The sequence below is a fragment of the Centruroides sculpturatus genome, unplaced genomic scaffold (genome assembly GCF_000671375.1).
Source record: "Centruroides sculpturatus isolate CEXI.00-Female unplaced genomic scaffold, Cexi_2.0 scaffold998, whole genome shotgun sequence".
Lineage (NCBI taxonomy): Eukaryota > Metazoa > Arthropoda > Arachnida > Scorpiones > Buthidae > Centruroides > Centruroides sculpturatus.
In genome coordinates, this window is record NW_019385351.1 from 170,996 (window position 1) to 194,564 (window position 23,569).

Here is a 23,569-nt window from a genome sequence, read left to right on the forward strand (position 1 = left end):
CAGGAACCAATTTATGGAAAAATTAATAAGATCAAGAAAGAAGAGTAAATAATTATATGTATCTATATACATATATATATAGTTTAATCACTTCATAAGAAGTATAGTCAAATGTATGAAAATTATTTTATCTAAAGAATATTTTTAATATTAAAATATAAAAAGTTTCTAATAGAAATTTTATAAATTGTAGATATATAATATATTTGTACATTTGAAGCTAAAATATAGAAAAAGAACTACATTAAATATATATTTAGACAAGAATTTGTTATATATAAATGTATAAAATTTGATTGCCAGTAAAATAACTAAATAATTATAATTCAACTAATATAGTTAAAATTTACTAGAGTTTATATATATTGTTATCTTCCTTTAAAATTTATATCCCTATGAACTTTTTAAAAAGAAATTTAAATGGATTTGTTTGTATTTATATTTTGTAGAAGTTGTATGATTTTAATAAAAGTACAATGAATGTTCCTATTAGCGTAATCATCATTCAAATTTTATTTAAATACATTAGAAAATGTTTAAATACTTCTTAAATTCACAGTTCCAATATTCTCCTCTGCAAAATTTATTCTTCCATAATTCTCTTCATGATATTTTGAAGAAAACTGTCAGAATTTTCATTTTCAAAATCAAAAGTTAAGAATTCTTGATAAATAGTTACATATCTGAAAAAGAAATCATAAATATCATTAATTATTGTTTATCTAATATGTATAATCAAATATAATATACATAACTGTTCTAATTTTTTCTCACTTGCAATATTTTTTATGGGAATAATTTCTTTATTATTTTTTAACATATTGGCAATCTGTAAAATGAAAATTTTAAATTATACTTTTCTTGTATTTTTCTATTTATATGGTGTTTTATTCTGTAATACTTCTTTTCCTCTGTCCACTAATTTAGAAGGAATTCCAGCTAATGTAGCCACATGATGTGCATAGCTTCCATCTGTTTTACCATCTTTTAGTTGATACAAAAATATCAAGTTTCCATCTTCAAGCAATGTATCCATTGTCTATTTAAAATAAAATGCAATATACTTATATTAATGTGATGGATAAATAATTTTAATTTGACTAACCTGATAACAAAGCTGTTCTGAAGAGTTTACAATATTTAAAAGAGAATGAAAATGTGTTGAAACAAAACAATGTGGACAATTAACATTTTCTTTCAGCCAAAATTGCAAACTTGATGCTAAGAGAGCTAATCCATCCATCTACAATGTAAATTAATTATACTAGGGTAACTAATTTGCATTGTAGATACGTGGTTTGTCCATAACCACATGTCCAATTTTAGGTTAAGTTTAAACTTTCCCCTTGGTGGTCAATATATTCTCTAGCCCAAAAAAACACCATGTGGAAATTTTAAAACTTCCCCTTTTTGGAAAAGTTTCATTATGCTATCCAAACAGAAATACACAAGCTACACTTGAAATATATTTTTAATGTCATGAATTGGCTTTTTTCCATATTGGCTCCAATGTGTCTTTGATTTGAACTACAGCTGTACTGTATTTTTACTAATCTTTCTTCAAATCTTCCAGAAAATCAGTAATGGATTATGTTCCTTTTAGGTCCTAGGTGTAATTTTCTTATAAGACCATTTATGTAAAAGTTTTCTTTTTTTTAATTATTTGTTTATATTAACTCATAAATTGATTTCATTGTATTTTTATGTCACTGTTCTCCTCAGGGTGTAAAATATACACTTTTTAGAGGCATATTATCTTTTTGCTATGTAATTTTTGAGGCCCCTTGAGACGACAAGGCTTAAGGGGCCTCAATAAGTACATGACTCTAAATGCTCTAAATAAGTACATGACTAGTGCACCTACTGAGTAATTGGCCACTATAGATGATTAAATCCTTTTCCATTCATTTCTTCCAATTTGTGAATATTTTATGACCTTATGCTTGTTTAATTTTATATTAAAAGTTATTTTAAAAATTTGTATTGTTATTCTCCAGAGTCTCATTCCTCTAAATTAACAGTTTTTCTATCTTTGAAATAAAAAAAGGAATTTAATTTTTGTACACTGTTGTTTTGAAACTTCTTCGATAGTTTTTAAAAGACCATACTTTTCTGCAAATAGCACTTTCACTTAACAAAGATCATACATTGATGTTGCAAGAAAATCTGCTAATTTAATTACTTAACTGTAAAAATCTCAATATATTATTAAATACAGTAATAATTTTTTTCAAATTCATTTTAATAAAACAATTATAACTGTGTGATTTTTTTTTTTTTTTTTTTATTTTCACCAACCCTCCTCTTATGTAAACTTTCTTATACTCATCCCTCCACTAAACCAGGAAATATGGTTTATGGACAAACCCTTATATCTGATTAAAATCAAAAAAACTTTGTTGTTTACTGCTTCTGTTCCTTTTCCAAATTCATCAATTATAACTAAAGAATTAGAAGTAGCATAATGAAGAGCAACAGACATCTGTTAATGAAATAAAAAGTATTACAATTTCAAAAATGTATAAATTAAACTCAAGAGCATCACGTGCACGCGCAGAAACTTTCCAAACAGACGTAACTAACAATAGCCATTCTTACGAAAAGCATAAACGTTAAAGAAAATTTGTACCACAATATTACAATTTCAAAAATGTATAAATTAAACTCAAGAGCATCACGTGCACGCGCAGAAACTTTCCAAACAGACGTAACTAACAATAGCCATTCTTACGAAAAGCATAAACGTTAAAGAAAATTTGTACCACAATATTACAATTTCAAAAATGTCTAAAATAATCATAATTTTGAAATGAAGTGAAATAAAATAACTTGTTTTAAAATTTGTAGTTAATAATTTGCTGCTGAATAAAAGTTTGTTAACTACAAAATCTCGCACTTTTCATTAAATCTATATGTATCTATTGGGACTAACACAAATAATGTTATGAAAGGATTACCATAATTTTGTGCAGATAATCCATGAGTTTTCCATACTTAATCCACACCTGCTTACAAAGTGACTTTTATGTTGTGGAAAGTGGGTGCAATTTTAAATTGCAATTATAAACTCATCAGTTTTTCCTTTATCAAGGCTTTTCAATCCTTTATTGGAGTCGGAAAAAATGTGTTGACTCCGACTCTCACATTTTAAATTTACATTCTGGCCAGAAATTCCTCCTGACTCAGACTCCACAGCCCTGCTNAAATGTGAAGGGTTCTATGATTTAGAAAACTTAACATCTTGGGCATTCATTCTTATATTTACTTCTATTTTATACTAAATAAATTGATAAGGGTAAGATGGTTTTAGCAAAAAAGTTTTATGGTTCAAGTCATCTGCTGTCTTGTATAAAAGGATCTCAATCTCTTAAATCCATCACTAAATATAACAGTATTTATAGAAAGTAATTTTATTTAATTAAATAAAAAAGCCAATAAATGAAAAATAAATCCGTTTTTACTTTAAATTGTAATCTAACAAATTAATCATTTAATGAATTAAAATACATTTTATCTTTATTCAGTTCTTACATATTGGCTAATTCTAATTTGAGTTTCTTGAATGGCTACATTTACATCAATTTATATTATTTGCTTCTATATTTAGGGAAAAACTCTTGTAAACATTTTGTTGTGTGCTTTTGCAAACCATACTTATCTCCACTAATTTGACAGTTAGTGTATAATATATTAATAAAAATCTTCCAAAAAAGTTTTATTTTCATATACTAATAAAACAACTTTTGGATTCAACCTTATGAACTCCAGTACTGGCTCAGACATCAGACTAAGTAAGGCCCTGCATTTTCAAATTTCTAAAAAAAATTTGATAAACTTTTGCAAATATTTTGGGGCCCACTAATAACTTACCCAGGACCCTTCAAAACTTCAGCTGGCCCTGATGAATCCAATTCTTTAAATCATTCTGTTATTACCTTGCAAATAGAACACGTGTCAAATTCCAAACTTTTATAATTTATTAAAAAATTATATAATATAATATAAGCAAAGCAAAATTTCAAATACTGTTTTAAACATCTTCATGAGTTAGATGTATTTTCAGTGACTTAGAGGAAAATACTTTACATTACATTATCCCCAAGCATATTTTGAATTGAAATATCCGATTAGTTGCAAATGCAAATCACAATCATTCTTCTAAAATTTATTGACTAATTCATATTAATTTGTTTTTTATCGTTTTTTTTATAAATGTCTACAATAGTCTATGATAACTTAGTGCTTAGCAACTGCAACACATTCCTTAATATTTAAGATGAATGCAATATCATATAAATGTAAATCATTGTAATGCTGAGCAATTATCATCATTTATTTAAATTTCATTACAAAACAGCTGATATTATTACATGATAAATGAAATATCCAAATCTATACTTGTCAACAAATATAAAAACTAAATATAATCTAAATTCCAAACTCATAGATTTAAAATTTTTACTTACATCATCTTTATTGAGACTAATATTTCTTAAATATTATAAAAATTTGAATATAAATGCAAACTAATATTAATTTATTTAGTTTTTAAAAAATTAAATCATTTATAATTTTAAATAGGCATGTCAAGTTGTTTTGACACTTCAAGATTTATTTCAAGCTGTTTTAGAAAAAAAGAAGCAAGCAATGGAAAGTGCCAAACAATTACAGTTTTCAAAGAATTCTAATGATGATGATGAGAAAAAAGAAGTAAGAAATATTCATTGCTTAATTAAAAAATGATTAAAATTAGTAAATTACATTATTAAGTAGATATTATTTTTTAAATAAAATATGTTGTGGTGAAATTGAGAAAGAAATAAATTATTTAAACATTCACATGTTTCTATGTATATTATAATTTTTCCAACATATAGAAAATTATATATACCATATAAGAAAGCATCCATTAATTGTTTCATAATTAATAAATTTTTAATGAGATTGAGAGTATTTAATCATTAAAATAAATAACTTTATTTAAAATTATTTAAATTAATTTATTAAAAATTAATGTATTATTTAATTTCATAAACAAGGAAAAATAGTTTTTCTTTAAGTTTAATTCATGCTGTTGAAGTAATACTTGGAATGCATGAATCAATAAAAATTTCTATAATTATAGATAATCATCAATAGTTTTTCTATTTAAATGAAATTATTTAAACAGCTTTTATCTGTTTATTTTGCTTTTCTGTTAATCAGTTTATTGTGATTTTAACTGTAAATTTGTCCATATATCCTTAATAGTCAAAACTTCTAAAACTTTTTGTCTGCTATTAAATTTGAGATTGTTATCAATATAATATTGCTTTTTTAATGTGTATCTCTCACTGTATCTAGATCAGAAGAGTGTAATGGAAATAGATTTCTAATTTGTTATAAATTACAGCTTATTCTTACTTTTAATAAGCTGACAAATAGATTAATATGACAAACTGAGTTGTTTCAACTCAAAATTGATATCAGCTAAAACTATATCTAACAACATTTTTAATTATTTCAATAAATAAAGAACATATTTTCAGATGGAAAATAATAATAAAAATAAAAATGTGAAATCGGAACAAAACACAGATGAAAAAGAAAATTCAGAATCTATTTATAGTGTGAGTGAATTATTCAGTATTTAATAAATCTAACATTATTATTAAAATAAAGTATTTTGAGAATTAATATTTTTCTTTTTAATAGGATGTAATTAGCTCATCATCTGTAGAAAATGTTCCTCCTGAAAACAACAAATCTGTCTCTTCTCTGCCAAAACCACAGTCTAATGTTGATGATTTATTATGTTTACAATTAGAAGTAGATAAACTTCAAGAAGTATGAATATATTTTGAAATTCATTCAGTTCTTTGCCTTGATACAAGATAATCAGTCTTAGAAAGTAAATTTTAAAAATTTACTTTATTATGTAGCAAAGAATCTACTTTCATAAAAATATTTTTATATTTTGTAATACCAGATATATCATTTAATAATATCTATCTTATAAAAACTAAGTTAAAAGGTGATATCCAAAATACTCCAAATTGATTCTATAAAAAAAGTAAAATCTCATCATAACTCATTGGCTATCCACTATATTTGAAGTAGTTCCCCTTGCACATGGATACATCGGTCCCAGCAGTTTCTCCACTGCTGGAATGTTCCCTGGAAGTCTTTTTTGCCAAAAGTGTCAAGCATCACCTGCAATCTTTCTGGATGTCTTTAATGGTATTAAAACTTGTTCCCAAAAATGAAGATTGAGATAAAGAAGTCACAGGACCTAATCTGACGAGGATGGGGACACCCTCCTTACTCATCAGATTGTAAAACAGCCTTGTTATTGTTGACCAAACTAAGTTACTAGGTGTTGAACACACTGAGAAGACAACATTGTCATGATGAAGCAGCCACTTGTTGTATTGTCAAAACTAGCCTTTTCACATCTTTGCAGTCTCCATAATAGAATTTGGAATTGACCAGCAAGGATGAATTCTTTGTGCACAATCCTATTGATACCAAAAAACTGATTAGCCTGCTCTTGATACTGTTGTCTGGCCTCTTAGACTTGGTGAGTCTGGACTTTTCCACAGGGATGATTGCTGCTTTGTCTCAAGATCATAACCGTAAACTCAGTCCAGTATTCACCAATTAATAACTCTGACAAGAAAGCTTCATCCTCTGAAGCAAGTTGAAAAAGCTCACTGCAGACTTCAATATGTTGCTGAATTTGATCACTTGTCAAAGTCCTGGGCCAAATTTGGCTGTAATGCAGTATGAAATGAAATATCCAAATCCATAGTTGTCAACAAACAGAAAAACTAAATGTTATCTAAATTCTAAATTCATAGAATTCTATAACTAATTTCCTGGTCTGATTCTCATGAATGAGCTGCTGAATTTTTGCAACTGTTTGAGGAATTGTGCTGGCTGAGAGCTTTCCTGTATGGTTGTCATTGTCAATTGATGTTTGACCATACATGTCACCAAAACACTTGTGTACAACCAAGTAATTGTTCCCCAAATACTTGTTCAACCATTGTCAGGGTTTCTGCTGCCCTTTTATCAAGATTTGTGCAAAATTTGATGCAAACCTACTATTTCCTCTTTTTATATCATCATGAAAACTGCCAAACAATGCATGTCACTATTTGCTGCTTCTGCCAAGCTCTGCACTATCTAGCACACATATTCACAACACATGCTAGTACTATTAGCTCGTGATGCATTGCAATACTATAACTTGTTTAGGTGACACAACTCCATCTGAAATATTCTGGTTGCCACCTCATAAATAAAATTCCAAAATTTAATATGATTGTATGTATAATATTCTAAGTTTAAATTACTAAAATTTCATCCTAAATTAGCAAACTATCTTATAAAAAAATATTTGTTCTATTATATATAGTTTCAAGTAAATTAGATAAAATCTGGTTTATCTTGAATTGAGGCATAAAATTTTATTGGTCGCAATTATTATTAATAAACTATTATAATGGAATATTAAATTTTCCATTTATATGATTTAATATTTTTAATTTAGAATATAGAACAAATGGATAGTAGTATGGCAGCTGTTTCAGAATTGAATTATCCTTTTATGCCTGATCCTTTTAATACATCAACATTTGTACTTTATCCTCAGAAGGTAATTTAAATAGCATTTTGTATCTTTAAACTTTAGAAAATATTTTAAATTTTAATTCATTTTTTGTAGGATATATATGAGTCTACAGCATCAACATCTTCATCTGAAGATCAGTCTGTTGGGTCTCCATTTCCAGATTCAAAAGTGAACCAAAAATTGGAAGAAACATCCTCTTTCTATGTTACCTATTCTGATAATGATAAATATTCTGTATTTAGTAACATAGATACAATTTCTAGTATATTTGAGAATTCACAAAGTTCTTTATCAACAACAAATCAAGATGATGAGCAGATTAATGTTTCAACATCAGATTCCGTTTCCACTCAAACAAATAGTCAAGCATCACCACCAAAACCTCCAAGACTACCACAAAATGATTTATTTGCAGATTTGGATCCTTTAGGTAAAGATCGTCCTTTTCTAGATAAAAAAGATTTTTTTCATGATATTAAAAATCCTCCAAAAAAAGTTTTGAAAGATCTTGTAGATAAAACTGTAAGTGCTTTCACCAGTGAACCAACTAAATTTTATACATCTCAATCAGCACCAGAATCAACTGAAGTGAGTACATGTTTTCAGTCTTATGATGCCACTTGTCCTCCTTTTTCTTGTGATTTCAATAATATATCAACCCAACAGACACCTTCTCATTCTAGTAATTCATTGCCTTCATCTCTTCCAAATTCTTCCAAAAGACTTTCTTCTTTTCCATTAAATGATAATAAATCATCTGGAAATCCATTTACTGAAAATAGTACTGGAACTGTTATTCTGCCACCGCCGCCACCACTACCGCCAAGACTTACAAATAGATCTTCCGAGCCAAATATTCAAATTCCCCTATCATTAAAATCTGAAAATGCAATTTATGCATCACCAACCTCTGCTTCAACTGGAAATGTGCCATTAAATTATAGAAGAGGTTCCTTACCAGCAAATCAGGTTATATCTGAATTTTCTCAAAACAATACATCAATATCTGTAAATTCTAGCTCCAGTCATCCTATTCCAATACCAACTCGAAAACTACCTGTTAATTCTCAACAGATAGGTAGTTACAATGGACAAAATCATATTGGTGAATCCAAAAAACTTACCAGGTCTTTTGAACAGGAATCTCCAAATGTAGATTTTTTTGGATGTGGTTTTGGTGAATCATTAAACAATCCAAATCAAATATACAATTCTGTAGAAAATCAAGATATAAATCATTCATTACAAAAATCCAATAAAAAGAATCAAGTGATAAATAAAACTTCATTAAATAATTCAACAGAAAAAACCTTTATACTTCCACCTCCTGAATCACAAATAAAATTAAATAATTTAACTAAATTCAAGAAAATGAATGGAATAGTGAATGATAACAGTACAACAAAGTTATCACCTATTTCACGTTTACCTGGTGTTACATCACAATATCAAGTTTTGTCTGAAATCTGTTTGCAAAATGGAAACATGTCATCTTGTTCTGAATCTACAAATATAAATTCTAATAATTCTTCAATGTCAAACTCTGGAAACATTTTTAATAGAAAAAAAGATCCTTTTGCTGATGATTTTTTTGCAGCATTACCAAAGAAACTTAATGGTTACCAGTCTGTGCCAAATGAACTATGAAAGCATTTATATAGAAGACTAATTTTTAAGAGGTTTGTGCCTTGTTTTCAAAAACATATTTGAACTTTGCATGATTGCATTCTATCATGGAACTATCATTAATCAATATAACAATTTTAACATTACTAACCAAATGGAAAAGAATAGAGAAAACTTATTCCATTCTTTCTTTGTATCATTAAAAGAATTTCTTATAGTTCTGTTTGTAATATAATTCCATAAACACTTTCAATGTACTAACTATTACTACCATTTAACTTTAATCTTTATTTTTCTATCTTCTGTTAATGTATAAATCATTAAAAATAATAAGTTAATAATATATATTTTTACAGATTTATAATTAATTATTAGTATGATCTAATTAATATTCAATAATATTTTTCAGGAACCAATTTATGGAAAAATTAATAAGATCAAGAAAGAAGAGTAAATAATTATATGTATCTATATACATATATATATAGTTTAATCACTTCATAAGAAGTATAGTCAAATGTATGAAAATTATTTTATCTAAAGAATATTTTTAATATTAAAATATAAAAAGTTTCTAATAGAAATTTTATAAATTGTAGATATATAATATATTTGTACATTTGAAGCTAAAATATAGAAAAAGAACTACATTAAATATATATTTAGACAAGAATTTGTTATATATAAATGTATAAAATTTGATTGCCAGTAAAATAACTAAATAATTATAATTCAACTAATATAGTTAAAATTTACTAGAGTTTATATATATTGTTATCTTCCTTTAAAATTTATATCCCTATGAACTTTTTAAAAAGAAATTTAAATGGATTTGTTTGTATTTATATTTTGTAGAAGTTGTATGATTTTAATAAAAGTACAATGAATGTTCCTATTAGCGTAATCATCATTCAAATTTTATTTAAATACATTAGAAAATGTTTAAATACTTCTTAAATTCACAGTTCCAATATTCTCCTCTGCAAAATTTATTCTTCCATAATTCTCTTCATGATATTTTGAAGAAAACTGTCAGAATTTTCATTTTCAAAATCAAAAGTTAAGAATTCTTGATAAATAGTTACATATCTGAAAAAGAAATCATAAATATCATTAATTATTGTTTATCTAATATGTATAATCAAATATAATATACATAACTGTTCTAATTTTTTCTCACTTGCAATATTTTTTATGGGAATAATTTCTTTATTATTTTTTAACATATTGGCAATCTGTAAAATGAAAATTTTAAATTATACTTTTCTTGTATTTTTCTATTTATATGGTGTTTTATTCTGTAATACTTCTTTTCCTCTGTCCACTAATTTAGAAGGAATTCCAGCTAATGTAGCCACATGATGTGCATAGCTTCCATCTGTTTTACCATCTTTTAGTTGATACAAAAATATCAAGTTTCCATCTTCAAGCAATGTATCCATTGTCTATTTAAAATAAAATGCAATATACTTATATTAATGTGATGGATAAATAATTTTAATTTGACTAACCTGATAACAAAGCTGTTCTGAAGAGTTTACAATATTTAAAAGAGAATGAAAATGTGTTGAAACAAAACAATGTGGACAATTAACATTTTCTTTCAGCCAAAATTGCAAACTTGATGCTAAGAGAGCTAATCCATCCATCTACAATGTAAATTAATTATACTAGGGTAACTAATTTGCATTGTAGATACGTGGTTTGTCCATAACCACATGTCCAATTTTAGGTTAAGTTTAAACTTTCCCCTTGGTGGTCAATATATTCTCTAGCCCAAAAAAACACCATGTGGAAATTTTAAAACTTCCCCTTTTTGGAAAAGTTTCATTATGCTATCCAAACAGAAATACACAAGCTACACTTGAAATATATTTTTAATGTCATGAATTGGCTTTTTTCCATATTGGCTCCAATGTGTCTTTGATTTGAACTACAGCTGTACTGTATTTTTACTAATCTTTCTTCAAATCTTCCAGAAAATCAGTAATGGATTATGTTCCTTTTAGGTCCTAGGTGTAATTTTCTTATAAGACCATTTATGTAAAAGTTTTCTTTTTTTTAATTATTTGTTTANTCAATTTAATTTATTAAATATGTAGTATTCTTTGTAGTATTTGTGTTTAGTAGTTAAATTATTTTGACTCAACTGAATTTGAATATTTTTGAATCATTCCTTTATTATCCCTGCTCTAAATAAGTACTCTATTTTTCTGAATGAGGCAGACTAATTGATCAGAGTACATATTTTTTCTTTTCTGAACAAGGGGCTGAAGTAGCTAGCTAGATTGCACCTTTTTAGTTGGACTAACTCTTCTGGAAGGATGAAATTGAAGTGCAAATGCTGTCGAATATATTTAGATGTAGAATTTTATCACCCCCTTTCTTGTCTTGTTAAATATTTGTTAAAAATTAATTTTATTTACAAATACATATTAATGTAAGTTAAATATTAACTATAAAAGTTTTGGGTAAATGCCCTAGGCTCCTTTCAGAGTTCAGAGTAGGGTACCCCCTATGAGCACCTCTGTCCCCTATAAAATGACTTGGTATTTAATTTTGCTGGAGTTGGAGTCGGCCTACTAAAATTATCATGAGTCGGAGTCAAATGTTTTTTACTGACTCCGCAGCCCTGATCTAAAGTCACTAAAAGCATTTTTGGAAAAATGTGAAAAATCCTTCAGACATATTCATCTGCCATCATGATTTTTCCTGAAACCATCATAAACCTGTATATTTTTACCTCACTTTTAGTTATCCCCATTTAATTGATATTATTAGATATTCTTATTTGAATTCATATCTTGAAAGTTGATAAAGTAATATTATCCTTTATCTATATAATGGCATCACCTCAGAGAATTCTGATGATTAAGACCCACAATGCAATGATTGTCATCCTAATAAGTTATAAACTCATTGCTCTTTTCATCTATACAAAATGATTGTTGATTACTAAAAATAATTTTTACAGTACAACAAACACATTATTTTAAAAAATTATTTTTTAAATATATTTTCTCCAATGAAAAGTACTTGATAGTCCTGATGTTCCAACACACACAACTACAATGACACCATTGGTTCCCATTACATTAACTCCACATGGAGGCAGAGGAGTAATTACTTTAATTTTTCTAAAAGTAGTGATGGCTCCTAAAGTCAAGGATATTGAATAAAGCTATTCAGAGTTCAGACTACCTAAATGGCCTTCAGACAATATTTCCTCCTTGGATAAGGATAAGCTCTGAATATGGCAGCAAGTCAATGTTTCTATTCACTTTCCCAATTTTGATGTTCAATGAAGTTTGTTGTAAGCAGAGCTATTTTTCAGCAGAAATACACTGGTATGCTATATCAGCAAATAGCTTAAAAAGTATTAATAGCCACTACATAGTACCAATAGTTTCTCAGTGTGAAAAGTTCTCTATGTTCAGGTGAGAAGTTTGATGACTGCCATGATAAAAATGAACAAAATGAACTGGACCACTCTATCAGCCACAACAAATACTATGAGCCAATCAGAGCTGACATAAAAAGTAAATGGGTATACTCTCCCTTTCAGTAGAGGTCATCTTTTGACAAATGGACAATATTGTTTAGTAATTGCTTGTCTTTGCTATGTTCTTGTGAAGAAACAAGGTATGGAGAAGCATTAATGCTATTTTGAAAGAAAGGTAAAAACAAACTTAGTAAAAGGACACCATTCAGCAATAGACACTACATCCAAACAAGAATTATAGAAGATGGTGCAGATGGAGATATACAAACAATTTTGAAAACACTATAACCGTGTACATTTATAAAGAAAAAATAAATAATTAGTATTAAATAGTTTCTTTTAGTCACCATATAGGTGTACTAGCAGTAAATTTTTTTAAAAAAGAACACTGGTTTAACAATGTTTTATTTTGTTGTTGCAACAACAATCTAAAAAAGAGAGCAAGAAGCAATCAAATACTGAAGATAAGAAATACAGCTCTCCATGCAATTTGTATTAGATTGGCATAAAATGTCTCCCAATTGAAGAATATCTTCTACTTCAATAAATCTTGGTTTAACTGTACTCATAAAATAAACAGTATTTTCCTTTCTCCACAATAATGATAATGTAGTAAATTAAATTTTAAATTATTTTGATTAATTGGCATCACTACAGATGAGAGTAGAGTTGCCTGATTTAACATGTTTTTGGTATTTTAGTGCCTAAACTCATTTAATAAAAGAATTAGAAACAGAAATAGAAGAACCTCAGTCAGATGATGATTTATCAGTGAGTGATACAGAAGATGAGAATGTGGTATTTAGCAATCATAATACCAATATTGAAACTGAAGATGAAGTAAATGTTGATGTCTATGTAAGTAGTCATAAAAATAAATTTATGTCTAAAGATGGAAAATTTGTTTGGTCTAAACCAGTGTTTTTCAAAGGTTGCAAAGCCTTACTGGGGGTCGCAGGTAAAAGAAAAAGACAAGTGTTTGTAAATCCTACACTACAATTGGTTTTTCGATCGATATTTAGGTCTCAACAGAAAGAAAATTAAATACGTAATTTTTAAAATCACAGATATAGTTTTAATATAGCCCTGTGGGGTTGCCAGAATTTTTTAACTTGTAAAGGGGTTGCATATTCAAGAAGGTTGAAAAACACTGGTCTAAACAACCACTGCCAAAGACAAGGACTCAGAAAGAAAATATAGTCAATTATTTACCTAGGCACGAATATCAAAATTAATTTAGTTAGACCAAATTTCAGTCGTGAGTGATACCAACATAGATGAAATTCAGGCAATGATTGGTTTATTGTTACTTTCTGGTGCGTATACTTTACTTTATAAGGCTTTTCATGTGAATTCCAAAGATCTATGGGAAAGAGATGGTCCCCGTTTTTTCAGTAGCAATGACAAAATATTTTTGTTTTTGTTGCAATGCTTACGATTTGATGATGTATCAACTCAGGAAGAAAGATGAGATCAACTGACAAGTTAGCACTTATTAGAGAATTTATTTCAATCATAGAAGATAGGTATGAGAAGGCATATACCACTCACAAATATGTTACAATTGATGAACAATTAGTTGGCTTCTGCAATCGTTGTTCCTTTAGGCAGTATCTTCCAAACAAACTTAGGCATTAGGAAATAAAAATATTCATCATGGTTGATGCACAAGCATTCTATCTTGTAAAATTTGAAGTTTCTGTTGGAATTCAGCCTACAGGACCATTTTTGATGATTGAAATGAGTCCTACAGATGTTGTCTTAAGATTTGTTGAGCCTATAGCAGGTACTGGTCATAATATTAGTACAGATAACTGGTACATAAATATCCCCTTGACTCAGAAACTTCTACAGAAAAAAACTAACTTTAGTAGGGGCTATAAGAAAAAACAAAAATGAGATACCAGTACAATTTCAACTGAATAAAAACCATCCAGAAAACAGTCCTTTGTTTGGATTTACAAAGGACATAACATTAGTATATACAAACATCCCAAGAACCTGATGTATTAATAATCAACCAGTCAAATTAATCAGGCAGAAATTATGCTACAAATATTAATATAGAAAGGAAGGCTGTAATTCTAATTTTGATGTTACACCAGGAACTGGAAATTGACAAAACAAATGATTCAAATAAACCAGAAATAATAAATTTTTATAACTTAACAAAAGGTGTAGCAGATTCAAATGACCAATTATGTTCAAATTATAATGTCGGGAAAAAGACAAATAGGTGACCCCTTGCTTTATTTTATCACTTCTCAAATGTAACAATAATCAATTCATACATTATTCTTAAAAAAATACAGCAGAAAGATATTCTTGTGCAATATTTATTAAAAATTTGGCACATCAGTTTATTCAGCTACATGCAATAAAGCAGATATAAAATTCAAGAATTTCAAAAACACTAAAAGAAAAAGTAAAATTATACTTCGAAGGTGAAAGTATCAATTTTGAAATTCCTAGCACAAGCACCAACACAACTATTGGCAAAGACATCAGAACAAGTCAAAAAAGGAAAAGGTGCCATATCTGTCCAGGCACAAAAAATAATAAGTATGTGCAATGATGTAAAGTATGTGAAAAAACATGTTTGTAATAATTCAAAATGCAAAAACTAAGAAAACAATATATTATTATTAATATTAAAGATATTATTAACATAAGAAAGTTCTTTTAGAAAGTGTACAGGGATGTCTTGGTGTCGCAAATTACATTAATTAAATGTTTCATTATTTTAATAAATGTAAAGCATTCTCCTTAAAAAATTATATTTTAAAATTAGTTTAGTTTTTCTTAGATCATTTTTAACTAGGAAGATTCAGGTTCAGACTGATTTTGGATTTTGACATTTAACTTATAATGTAGAAATAATACGCTTTAAAACTTATGTTAAAGGAGACTAATTATAGTTACTATAGTACATGTTTTTCCATTCTGATATTCTCTAACTTTGTAGAAATAATGCTATTTGAGATCCAGCAATGCTAAACAAAGGGGATACTGTTTTAAAAATCTCATTTTGATAATAAATCTGTCTACAACAATATTTTTTCTTGTTCTACTAAATATTGCTATAGAGAGATTTAACTGTATATTAGTAAGCACAATTCATTATTCAATCACTATGAATTTTAGTTTCTGGTGGTCAACAAACTTTTGTCCACAGTATAATTATAAATTAATTAATGATTAATTCTATAATATCTATAATTTCATAATTAAATAGATTTTACTTGATTTATATCAATCATAAATGTGGATAAACCAACAGAAATAGATTCAACAGTATGTATTCTTGTAAATATATGGTCTATAATTGTAATCTTTGCCATTTCAGCAGGAACAAAACTGCCTATGTGAGCTAAATATACAATTAAAGCAACCTAGAAAATTAAAAATATTACATTTAAATTAATGTTTTAAATAAAAATAGATCAATTTAATTTTACCTGTTTAAGATAAACACTTTTACCAGAAGCATTGGGACCTGTTAATAGTTTTACTTTTCCATATTTTCCACCACTCATAGTATCATTCGGTACAAATGATGATACACAATGTTCTTGAAGTGGATGTCTATATTTTAGACAATAATAAATGTATAGTTCAATATTTGTAAATGTATAATGTATATGTTTCAGCCAGATTGTTAATTTAGCTGCTTTACAAAGCATCTAGCTTTTTTTATAATAAAGTTAACTAATTACATCACATTTCATAATGTGACTGGTTAATGTTTAGCTGTATTGTAAAGTGTCAAAATTCTCAGCCTCTTTACTAAAATGTGAATTATGCAATAGGATTAGGGGCAAAAATGTTATGAAGTACAAAAAACACACATTGTATAATCAAACTTATGTATTATAAACTTGAAAATTATAAAAATAAATAAATATATATAATATATATATATATAACCTACAGAGTGACAATGACTGGGAGTTTGCATCAAAGAATTTATAAGATGCATGAAATGCATCTTATAAATTCTTTGATGATTGGCTTCATCTTCATTATGATGCATATGTCATCAATGTATCATTTATATACTTTAATTCCTTCCCAATATTAAAGTATATAAGCGATACATTGATGACACATGCATCATATGGAAGACGAAGCCAATTCCTTCCCAATATTAAAGTACAAGGTGGTCTGTTAATGACTCAATGATACAATGCATTTTTTGATATTACACAAAATAGTGCCCAATCAACCATTTTGTTGAATTATTGTCATGCATCCAAGATCTAACTTGTAAGTATATTTCTGCATCTTGGTTACTACATTCTATAGTACCTTGTGTTTGTAAATGTTTAGAACTGCTATGCACAATTTTATATTCTGGTAACATATTTACAAATTCTTTGGGGATTTTGCTGCAAACTCCCGGTCATTGTCACTCGGTAGGTTATATGAAGCTCCAAACTGTAAAAAAGTTTTTAACAGGTCTACAGCTACTTCAGATGTCCTTTTTGATTGAAGTGGTCTAAGGTAGTATTTAGTAGCATTATCTTGATAGTTTAACAGCCATTTATACTCTGCATCTAGTGCTAACTGTAAATCAATTAAATTGACTTGTCCATTTTCATAAAATCATTAGAAACTATTGGTTGAGTTACATTACTTTTCTTTGGTATATTACATTTGGTTTTGCAGGCAGGACACAAAACAACAAATATTTCAACTGCCGTTTTTGTATATAAATCTGTTTTTAATATTGTATATCATTTTGTCACAATCACCATGTCCACAGAATTTATGCATGAAAATACTCTTCAATAGGTATGATACATACTGTAGGATTCTCAGGTAACTTTTTCTTAAAAATAAGATAATCTTTATTGGCTGTATTTATGGCATCATACTTTGAACACCATTGGTTGATTGTTGAAATTATCTTTAAACCCACTATATTCAGACAGATTTTGCACAGTTTCATTATTTGTTGTAATATTCAATATTTCTATTGGAACAGACATACTAGAAGAATTTGTGGCAGTCCATCATATTGTTTGCTTTATCTCCTCTATCAACCCCCTTGATTCCATTGTTCAATCCAATTTTTGTAAACTGTCTAGACCAACTCTTTTGTTGTATGATGTTGAGGTGGACTCCTGCTGAGAGAGACTAGTTTGGAGAGTATGATGGAAAGACTGGTGATGCAACTGGTCACTTTTCACTGGTACATGAACTGGAGCAGAAGTGGAAGGAGCTCAAGGAAGAAGACATCGAGGGCTTTCGAAACAACCCCAACAATTTGTTGAAGGATAGTGAGCAGAGATCAGCCTGTTGAATGAGTCCAGATAAAGAGGTCTAGTGAGGAATGTTCTGGAAGGTGATGTACACCAGAGTTAAGTATATTATGCCCCCTGCTGGCAAGAAGTTTGTTTTTATGTCTACTGAATTTTGTAATTATAATATCCATTGTGTCACACATATTATTAATTGTATCATTGTTAGCTACTAGAATTAAGTTTACAGTAAATTTATTGTACTTAGTTTTAAGTGTACTGGATAGTGTCTGCGCATTCACATAGCCAAGTATTGTCTCACTGGAAGTGGTTGATAGCTTGGGTCTCATGAGAACATTTGTATGCTTTGACATATTAAAATACTATTTTATTGTTAAGGTAAGACTATGTGTTACTTTTTGTTTTCACAGCCCCAACAAAGCACACACAAACTTTGAAATTTAACAATGTCATATTGATGAATGTCTCTTGGCACCTCAAGTGGTAAGAATCAGAACTAGGCCTAAATTTGACAATCTGGCAGTTTATTTAATGCTGCATTGTAAAACAGCTAATCATTTGGCCAGTCAAATTGTAGAACATGCAATGCCATTCAATCCAGTAGGATTTGGTTTAGTCTCTTTATAAAGTGGCTGAACATTGATTAACATTCTTATAAAATAAAACCATTTAATCAAACAGCTAAATGCTCTGTAAAGTGGCTAAATTAACAATCTTGCTGCAACATATATACACTGTGTCAGGGCCGTGTGGTAGATTTTCTCAGTATGATGCAAGTCTTCGAAATGCCGCCTCTGAAATGCCGCTTATGCCACCCCTTAAATGCTGCTTATGCAATCCCATTACGGTGCCGCCTGATGCGGCTGAATCTCTGCATCATAGCACAGCACAGCCCTGCACTGTGTTACAGATGATGTGTACACACCCCTTTTATAAAATACAGGAAAGTGAATTTCATCAAAATGTTGGAAAACTTTGCATTAAATATTTTTTAAAATATATTATTTTGAATATATGATATAAAATTTTCCAATTTTCATTTTAAGTCTATAATCTTAGTATTAAAATAAAAAAAAAATATTTAACTTACCTTCCCTTAACAATATGTAAGATGCCATCTCTGGTGATTTCGGGTCTAATATAATTAAATTCTTTAGCAATTAATGCTAATGAAATTAAGCTATAAAATAATTAAAGAATATAAATTTTCAAAACAATTATAATTTTATATATTCTATTTACTTTTTATATTGAAATTCAAAAATAAGATAAAAAATAAAACAAACCAGTCTAATTCTGCTGAATAATTCATTACATTTAACAAAACATTAGATGCTTCTAATATAACATTCTGTAATTTATGCATAATCCGTGTCTCGTGATCTAAAAATTATTTAATTGAAAATAAATTTTCATAAAATAAAAAGCTTGAATTAAAATTTGCACACAACTCATTTTATATATTATTGTATATTAAACTGAAATGAAATATTTTAAACACAAAATTATAAATTATTATTAAAAATACGATAAATCACAAAACCAAGATGCTAATAAATTTTCAAGGAGTCATCTTAAATTTTTATTAGTTTTGGTCTTGTAATGAGGTTTATGAAGTTCCTACTAAAGAGTAAAAATTATCATAAAATTAGAATATATCAAAATAAATTTCAAAATATTAATATTAATAAACAACAGCAAATAATTGTTAAAATTATAAACCAGAACATATTATTCCAATAAAATTCTTACAAATAAAATAACATTCCTGTTTAGATAGCTAAATATTAAAGATTACTAAATAACACAAAAGTCTCTGAATTAGAACTGGAGTAATTATTGATAAATTATTGATTCTTAAATTTAACTATTGTGGCTGTGTGCCATAATTTATAGTAGTTGGTATTAATTTTTCTTTCCTCTTATCTTTTTTCTTCCATTTCCTTCTATTATCTTAGAGCTATCTTTCTCCTTTCCAATGGGGATCCTCTCCAATTCTGGGATAGAGTCTTCTTTTGTCCAACTAAGAACCAGTCTGACTGGTTTCATAGTCAGCTTATAAAAGAATGAAGAAATCGCAGAATACTTTTTGGACAAAAGCAGAAGAGTGACAGACAATGTTTGGCTCAGTGGCTCAGGAAGATGACAATTGTATGCAAGAGATTTTTGCATACAAGAGAAGCTGAGATCGAACACTTGGTAGGACTTTGTAGAATTTTAGAGGTTTTTTCAAGAGAAGACATTCCCATTCATGTTTTTGATAGAATAAAAAGTTCCAGAACAAGTGCTCCCATTTTTGCTTAAAAAAAAAAAAAACTTCATCCAAGGCTTTGTTTTCTTTCTATCCCTAATTCTCCCCCTCTATTGGTAAAAATCCTCTTGCATATTAGAATTAAGATTATTATTGACAGTTAGTTTTAATTATTTAGTCCACTTTTCTTATCCTCATGGCAGAATAAGAAAATTCTGTTTTACTTAAAATATTTTGTACACTTTTTGTTTTTTTTGTTATTGTATTTGTTTGAGTGTTTATTGGAAGTATTCTCCTCAGCGGGTTGTGTGTTAGTTGCTTGTAAAAATTCCGATGTCCTTTTTAAATAAAATTTTGTTTGTACCAATTTTATTGTGCCATAGCCCATTACTTAAAATCTTACATCTCTATGAATAAGCATATCACAAAATTTTGAACATTTAATTTTGCTTTCTTATAGTGTCTTTTTATTTCCCTTTTCATCCCCTTTCCTATCTTTATACTTCACCTTCGCCCCATCTCTAGAACAACGTTTTCTACATTTTCACCCCCGGGCAATACCTCTTGAGTAGTCCTGGGTTTTCATCCTCTTTATGCTAAAAGTGCTAAAAAAGTGTCTTTTTATATTGTTAACTTATTAATTAGTATTTATCTCTGCTATTATTATTATTCATGTTATTTATTTATTTTTATATATTATTAATGTTTATATTTTGATGTTTCATAAGTGTCATTATTTCCAGATTTGTATGCCAAGTAACTAGTTCAAACCATCTTTTTATGGATGTCTTTTCATTTTTCTTATTGGATGATAATTTAGGATTTTCCTACAATTTTTCTGTCTATTCTTTTAACAGGGTCATGCATTATTTTCTACATGTAGCAATTGTATGATTAATCAGGATAATTTTTCACTGTATCCACCATGTGATTTTTCTATTTCAAATAATCTTAATAAATACAATCAATCTAATTCTAGAAACTAGATAATGGTCTTTCAAGATGAATGAAAACATTCATTTATCTTGCTGGATTAAAAGGTTTTTGGTTCAGATTAAATTATCTTATTTTAACTCTAATCTAAATTCTGATCATTTAATAATTTGTGTTTCAATTGTTAAAATGTTGTATATTATTTTTTTGTATATATTATTTAATATTTCATTTAATATCTTGTATATAATGTTATTATTCTTACTGTAATAGTAACTGATTCATTCTGATATCTTGCCTACTTCACTCAGCTGCATTTGCCCTAATATATTTTTGTTAACGTCTCTGAAAATAAGGTCAAAAGACTCAAAAATTCTAGAGATGTTTATCATTTTTATTTTGTTTTAATATTTATTTTCCTCCATTACAGCATTAGTTTTTAAAGTTATTTTTCTTATGGAGTAATGTTTTTGAGATTAATGATTTGAGATTTTTTGAGTATTTAAGAATTTTTATATTGAACTTCACTTTTAACTTTTGTGTTATTATTCCATATACATAAAAAAAATAAATTTGTATGCAAGTATTTAAAAAGTATTTAATAAAATATAGAATAATGATAAGAAATTTACCTGTAATTTCACATTGTGTATCTCCTAATAAGGAATCTAATTCTAAAAAAAAAATACAATTTCTATTAAAAAATATTTCAAAATGTTAAAGTATTTTGAAATATGACTTATACCTTTTGTATTAGCACTTTTATAATGAACCACATTATTTGAAAAAAACTGAAATATATCATTAAAATAATAAAAATGAATGAAATATTAAAATATTATTAAGTAATAAATATAAAAGGTTTAAGTGTGTGTAATTTAAATATTTACTTACAATAAATTCCAGGCCTGGAATATCATAACATTCTTCAGTTTTCATCTTTTCTGTAAGAGGAATAGCAAGAAGGTAACCTAACTATAAAAATAAAAATGAAAGAAAAGTTTATAATATGTATGATTAAATACATTTACAATGCACTATTTACTATTGTAGGAAGTTAATTAGATTAGTGAAAAGTTCAGATTAGCAGGGTTATCTAAAGAAAGGAAGGGTAAGTATTACAGAAAAATACATAAATAGCATAAAATATTTTAAAAATACTGTATTTGTTACATATATTAAAGTGTGTAGTACTTATTTATTTTACAATTTTGTAATGTTTTTAGAAATAATCTACAATTTTTTTTTTTTGGCTGAAACATTTAATATCAAAACAAACTTGGTTTGGATCACTGGCTTTCCAAGAATGACCAATTTACTAAGTATCTAGCAGTCCTAGATAAACTAAGTCTTGAATGACTTGTTATTAGAATCAAGCAAAAAATATAATAAAGTAGGTAAAAAGGATAGTTTTAGATACATAATAAATTGGTCATAGGCAACTCATATTAACATAGTGCCATTGGCATCATAATAATCAAGAAATGTAAAATTGTTAAAATTTTCAATTACTTTTATTTTATTTTAAATTATATTTCATTTTATCTGTATACTTTGAAGTTTTTCTTTACAGATGAAATTACTTAAAGTTTTTTTATGTCTCAATATCTTAAATATTAGGTGTTCTTAAAATTTTAAATTTTGAATTACTGAAACGTTAAATATATATACAGTGGTACCTCAAAATATGAACGGCCCAGCATACAAAATTTTCAGGATACGACATGAAATTCGAACATATTTTTGCTCCACGATACAAACAAAAACTCACCATACAACGTTACGTTAGTTTGCAGCGCCATTTTTTATTCACTTCTGTTCATTGGTCTCAGTCCACGTTTTAGCTTTGTCGTGGAAGAATCTCGCTTGATAAAGGAAATCTTGAGGTATTATCAGAAAGTGACTGATTTTATTGAAAAGAAACACCCCGAAAAGGTTCACACTGGCCATATTGCTGCTCGGAGTAATGACATTTGCCTAAGTCATTTTAGAAACATTTTATAAAGTAGGCATAGCAAACATCTTTGGATAGATATTTTACCAAGCTACCTCTATCAAGTGAAAGTGCTGGTGGAAGTGAAGGAAAGAAAGCAAAAAGCAGTGAATAAAAATTAAAAAATATATATATAAAACAACACTAATTTTTTAAAATCTTTTCTAAGTTATTTTTAAGTTATTGTTACATTATGTTATGTAAGTTAAGTTTTAGTATCATTTCCCTTCTCCTTCTCTTCCACCATCAATTTACACCTCCACTGTCGTCTATCCTCAAAGGTAAAGTGCAAATAAAACTACATTTTTTTTATCAATTATTATTCTATTATGATTATTTATACATTTACAACTACAAAATGCATTTTTCAGTGTTTTCCTTACTA

The 23,569-nt window shown here is 27.7% G+C and overlaps 4 protein-coding genes across 14 annotated transcripts in view; 2 read left to right on the top strand and 2 right to left on the bottom strand.

Annotated features, from left to right (window-relative positions):
- The window catches only part of LOC111637980 (protein disabled-like), a 31,908-nt gene extending 31,680 nt beyond the window's left edge, over nucleotides 1–228 (top strand). For 3 of the 6 annotated variants that reach the window (XM_023383585.1, XM_023383588.1, XM_023383586.1), the window contains exon 11: nucleotides 4–227. Coding sequence is in view for 2 of the 6 variants with exons in the window: in XM_023383591.1 (XP_023239359.1) it covers nucleotides 4–48 (45 nt within the window). In the remaining 4 variants the exon portion in view is untranslated. Of the gene's footprint in view, nucleotides 1–3 lie in introns of all 6 variants that reach the window. The other 3 variants (XM_023383589.1, XM_023383591.1, XM_023383590.1) reach the window with 3 other exon arrangements.
- LOC111637982 (mutS protein homolog 5-like) overlaps nucleotides 1–23,569 on the bottom strand; it is an 84,555-nt gene that overhangs the window by 10,178 nt on the left and 50,808 nt on the right. For 2 of the 4 annotated variants that reach the window (XM_023383594.1, XM_023383596.1), the window contains 12 exons: nucleotides 22,086–22,166; nucleotides 21,937–21,982; nucleotides 21,824–21,865; nucleotides 19,294–19,390; nucleotides 19,098–19,187; nucleotides 16,202–16,328; nucleotides 15,986–16,135; nucleotides 2,408–2,482; nucleotides 1,106–1,243; nucleotides 902–1,039; nucleotides 756–829; nucleotides 545–683 (listed from right to left, as the gene is read on the bottom strand). In XM_023383594.1, coding sequence (XP_023239362.1) covers nucleotides 584–683; nucleotides 756–829; nucleotides 902–1,039; nucleotides 1,106–1,243; nucleotides 2,408–2,482; nucleotides 15,986–16,135; nucleotides 16,202–16,328; nucleotides 19,098–19,187; nucleotides 19,294–19,390; nucleotides 21,824–21,865; nucleotides 21,937–21,982; nucleotides 22,086–22,166 — 1,158 coding nt within the window. In that variant the 3' untranslated portion in view covers nucleotides 545–583. Of the gene's footprint in view, nucleotides 1–544; nucleotides 684–755; nucleotides 830–901; nucleotides 1,244–2,407; nucleotides 2,483–15,985; nucleotides 16,136–16,201; nucleotides 16,329–19,097; nucleotides 19,188–19,293; nucleotides 19,391–21,823; nucleotides 21,866–21,936; nucleotides 21,983–22,085; nucleotides 22,167–23,569 lie in introns of those variants that run through there. The other 2 variants (XM_023383595.1, XM_023383599.1) reach the window with 2 other exon arrangements.
- LOC111637981 (serine-rich adhesin for platelets-like) lies at nucleotides 4,557–9,878 on the top strand. 2 transcript variants are annotated; one of them, XM_023383593.1, is made up of 7 exons: nucleotides 4,557–4,710; nucleotides 5,529–5,609; nucleotides 5,695–5,826; nucleotides 7,535–7,639; nucleotides 7,709–8,045; nucleotides 8,112–9,294; nucleotides 9,651–9,878. In XM_023383593.1, the coding sequence occupies exons 1-6, from the start codon at nucleotides 4,648–4,650 to the stop codon at nucleotides 9,260–9,262; spliced, it is 1,869 nt and encodes a 622-aa protein (XP_023239361.1). In that variant the 5' UTR covers nucleotides 4,557–4,647; the 3' UTR covers nucleotides 9,263–9,294; nucleotides 9,651–9,878. The 2 variants fall into 2 exon arrangements, with proteins under 2 accessions (XP_023239361.1, XP_023239360.1); XM_023383592.1 differs by having other exon boundaries at nucleotides 7,709–9,294; nucleotides 9,651–9,877.
- LOC111637986 (mutS protein homolog 5-like) lies at nucleotides 10,109–10,896 on the bottom strand. 2 transcript variants are annotated; one of them, XM_023383606.1, is made up of 4 exons: nucleotides 10,753–10,896; nucleotides 10,549–10,686; nucleotides 10,422–10,476; nucleotides 10,109–10,330 (listed from the first exon to the last, which is right to left on the bottom strand). In XM_023383606.1, exons 1-4 carry the CDS (start codon nucleotides 10,888–10,890, stop codon nucleotides 10,323–10,325), a joined length of 339 nt encoding a protein of 112 aa, XP_023239374.1. In that variant the 5' UTR covers nucleotides 10,891–10,896; the 3' UTR covers nucleotides 10,109–10,322. The 2 variants fall into 2 exon arrangements, with proteins under 2 accessions (XP_023239374.1, XP_023239373.1); XM_023383605.1 differs by having other exon boundaries at nucleotides 10,403–10,476.

What these genes read in the sequence shown, in the direction of transcription:
- LOC111637986 (XM_023383605.1), bottom strand. Translation starts at nt 10,890, where the DNA reads ATGGATGGATTAGCTCTCTTAGCATCAAGTTTGCAATTTTGGCTGAAA. An exon ending in TAGTGGACAGAGGAAAAGAA is followed by an intron (nt 10,477 to 10,548) that starts GTATTACAGAAT and finishes TTCATTTTACAG; the next exon opens with ATTGCCAATATGTTAAAAAA. An exon ending in AGTGAGAAAAAATTAGAACA is followed by an intron (nt 10,331 to 10,402) that starts GTTATGTATATT and finishes TTTCTTTTTCAG; the next exon opens with ATATGTAACTATTTATCAAG.
- LOC111637981 (XM_023383592.1), top strand. Translation starts at nt 4,648, where the DNA reads ATGGAAAGTGCCAAACAATTACAGTTTTCAAAGAATTCTAATGATGAT. An exon ending in ATTCAGAATCTATTTATAGT is followed by an intron (nt 5,610 to 5,694) that starts GTGAGTGAATTA and finishes TCTTTTTAATAG; the next exon opens with GATGTAATTAGCTCATCATC. An exon ending in TTGTACTTTATCCTCAGAAG is followed by an intron (nt 7,640 to 7,708) that starts GTAATTTAAATA and finishes CATTTTTTGTAG; the next exon opens with GATATATATGAGTCTACAGC.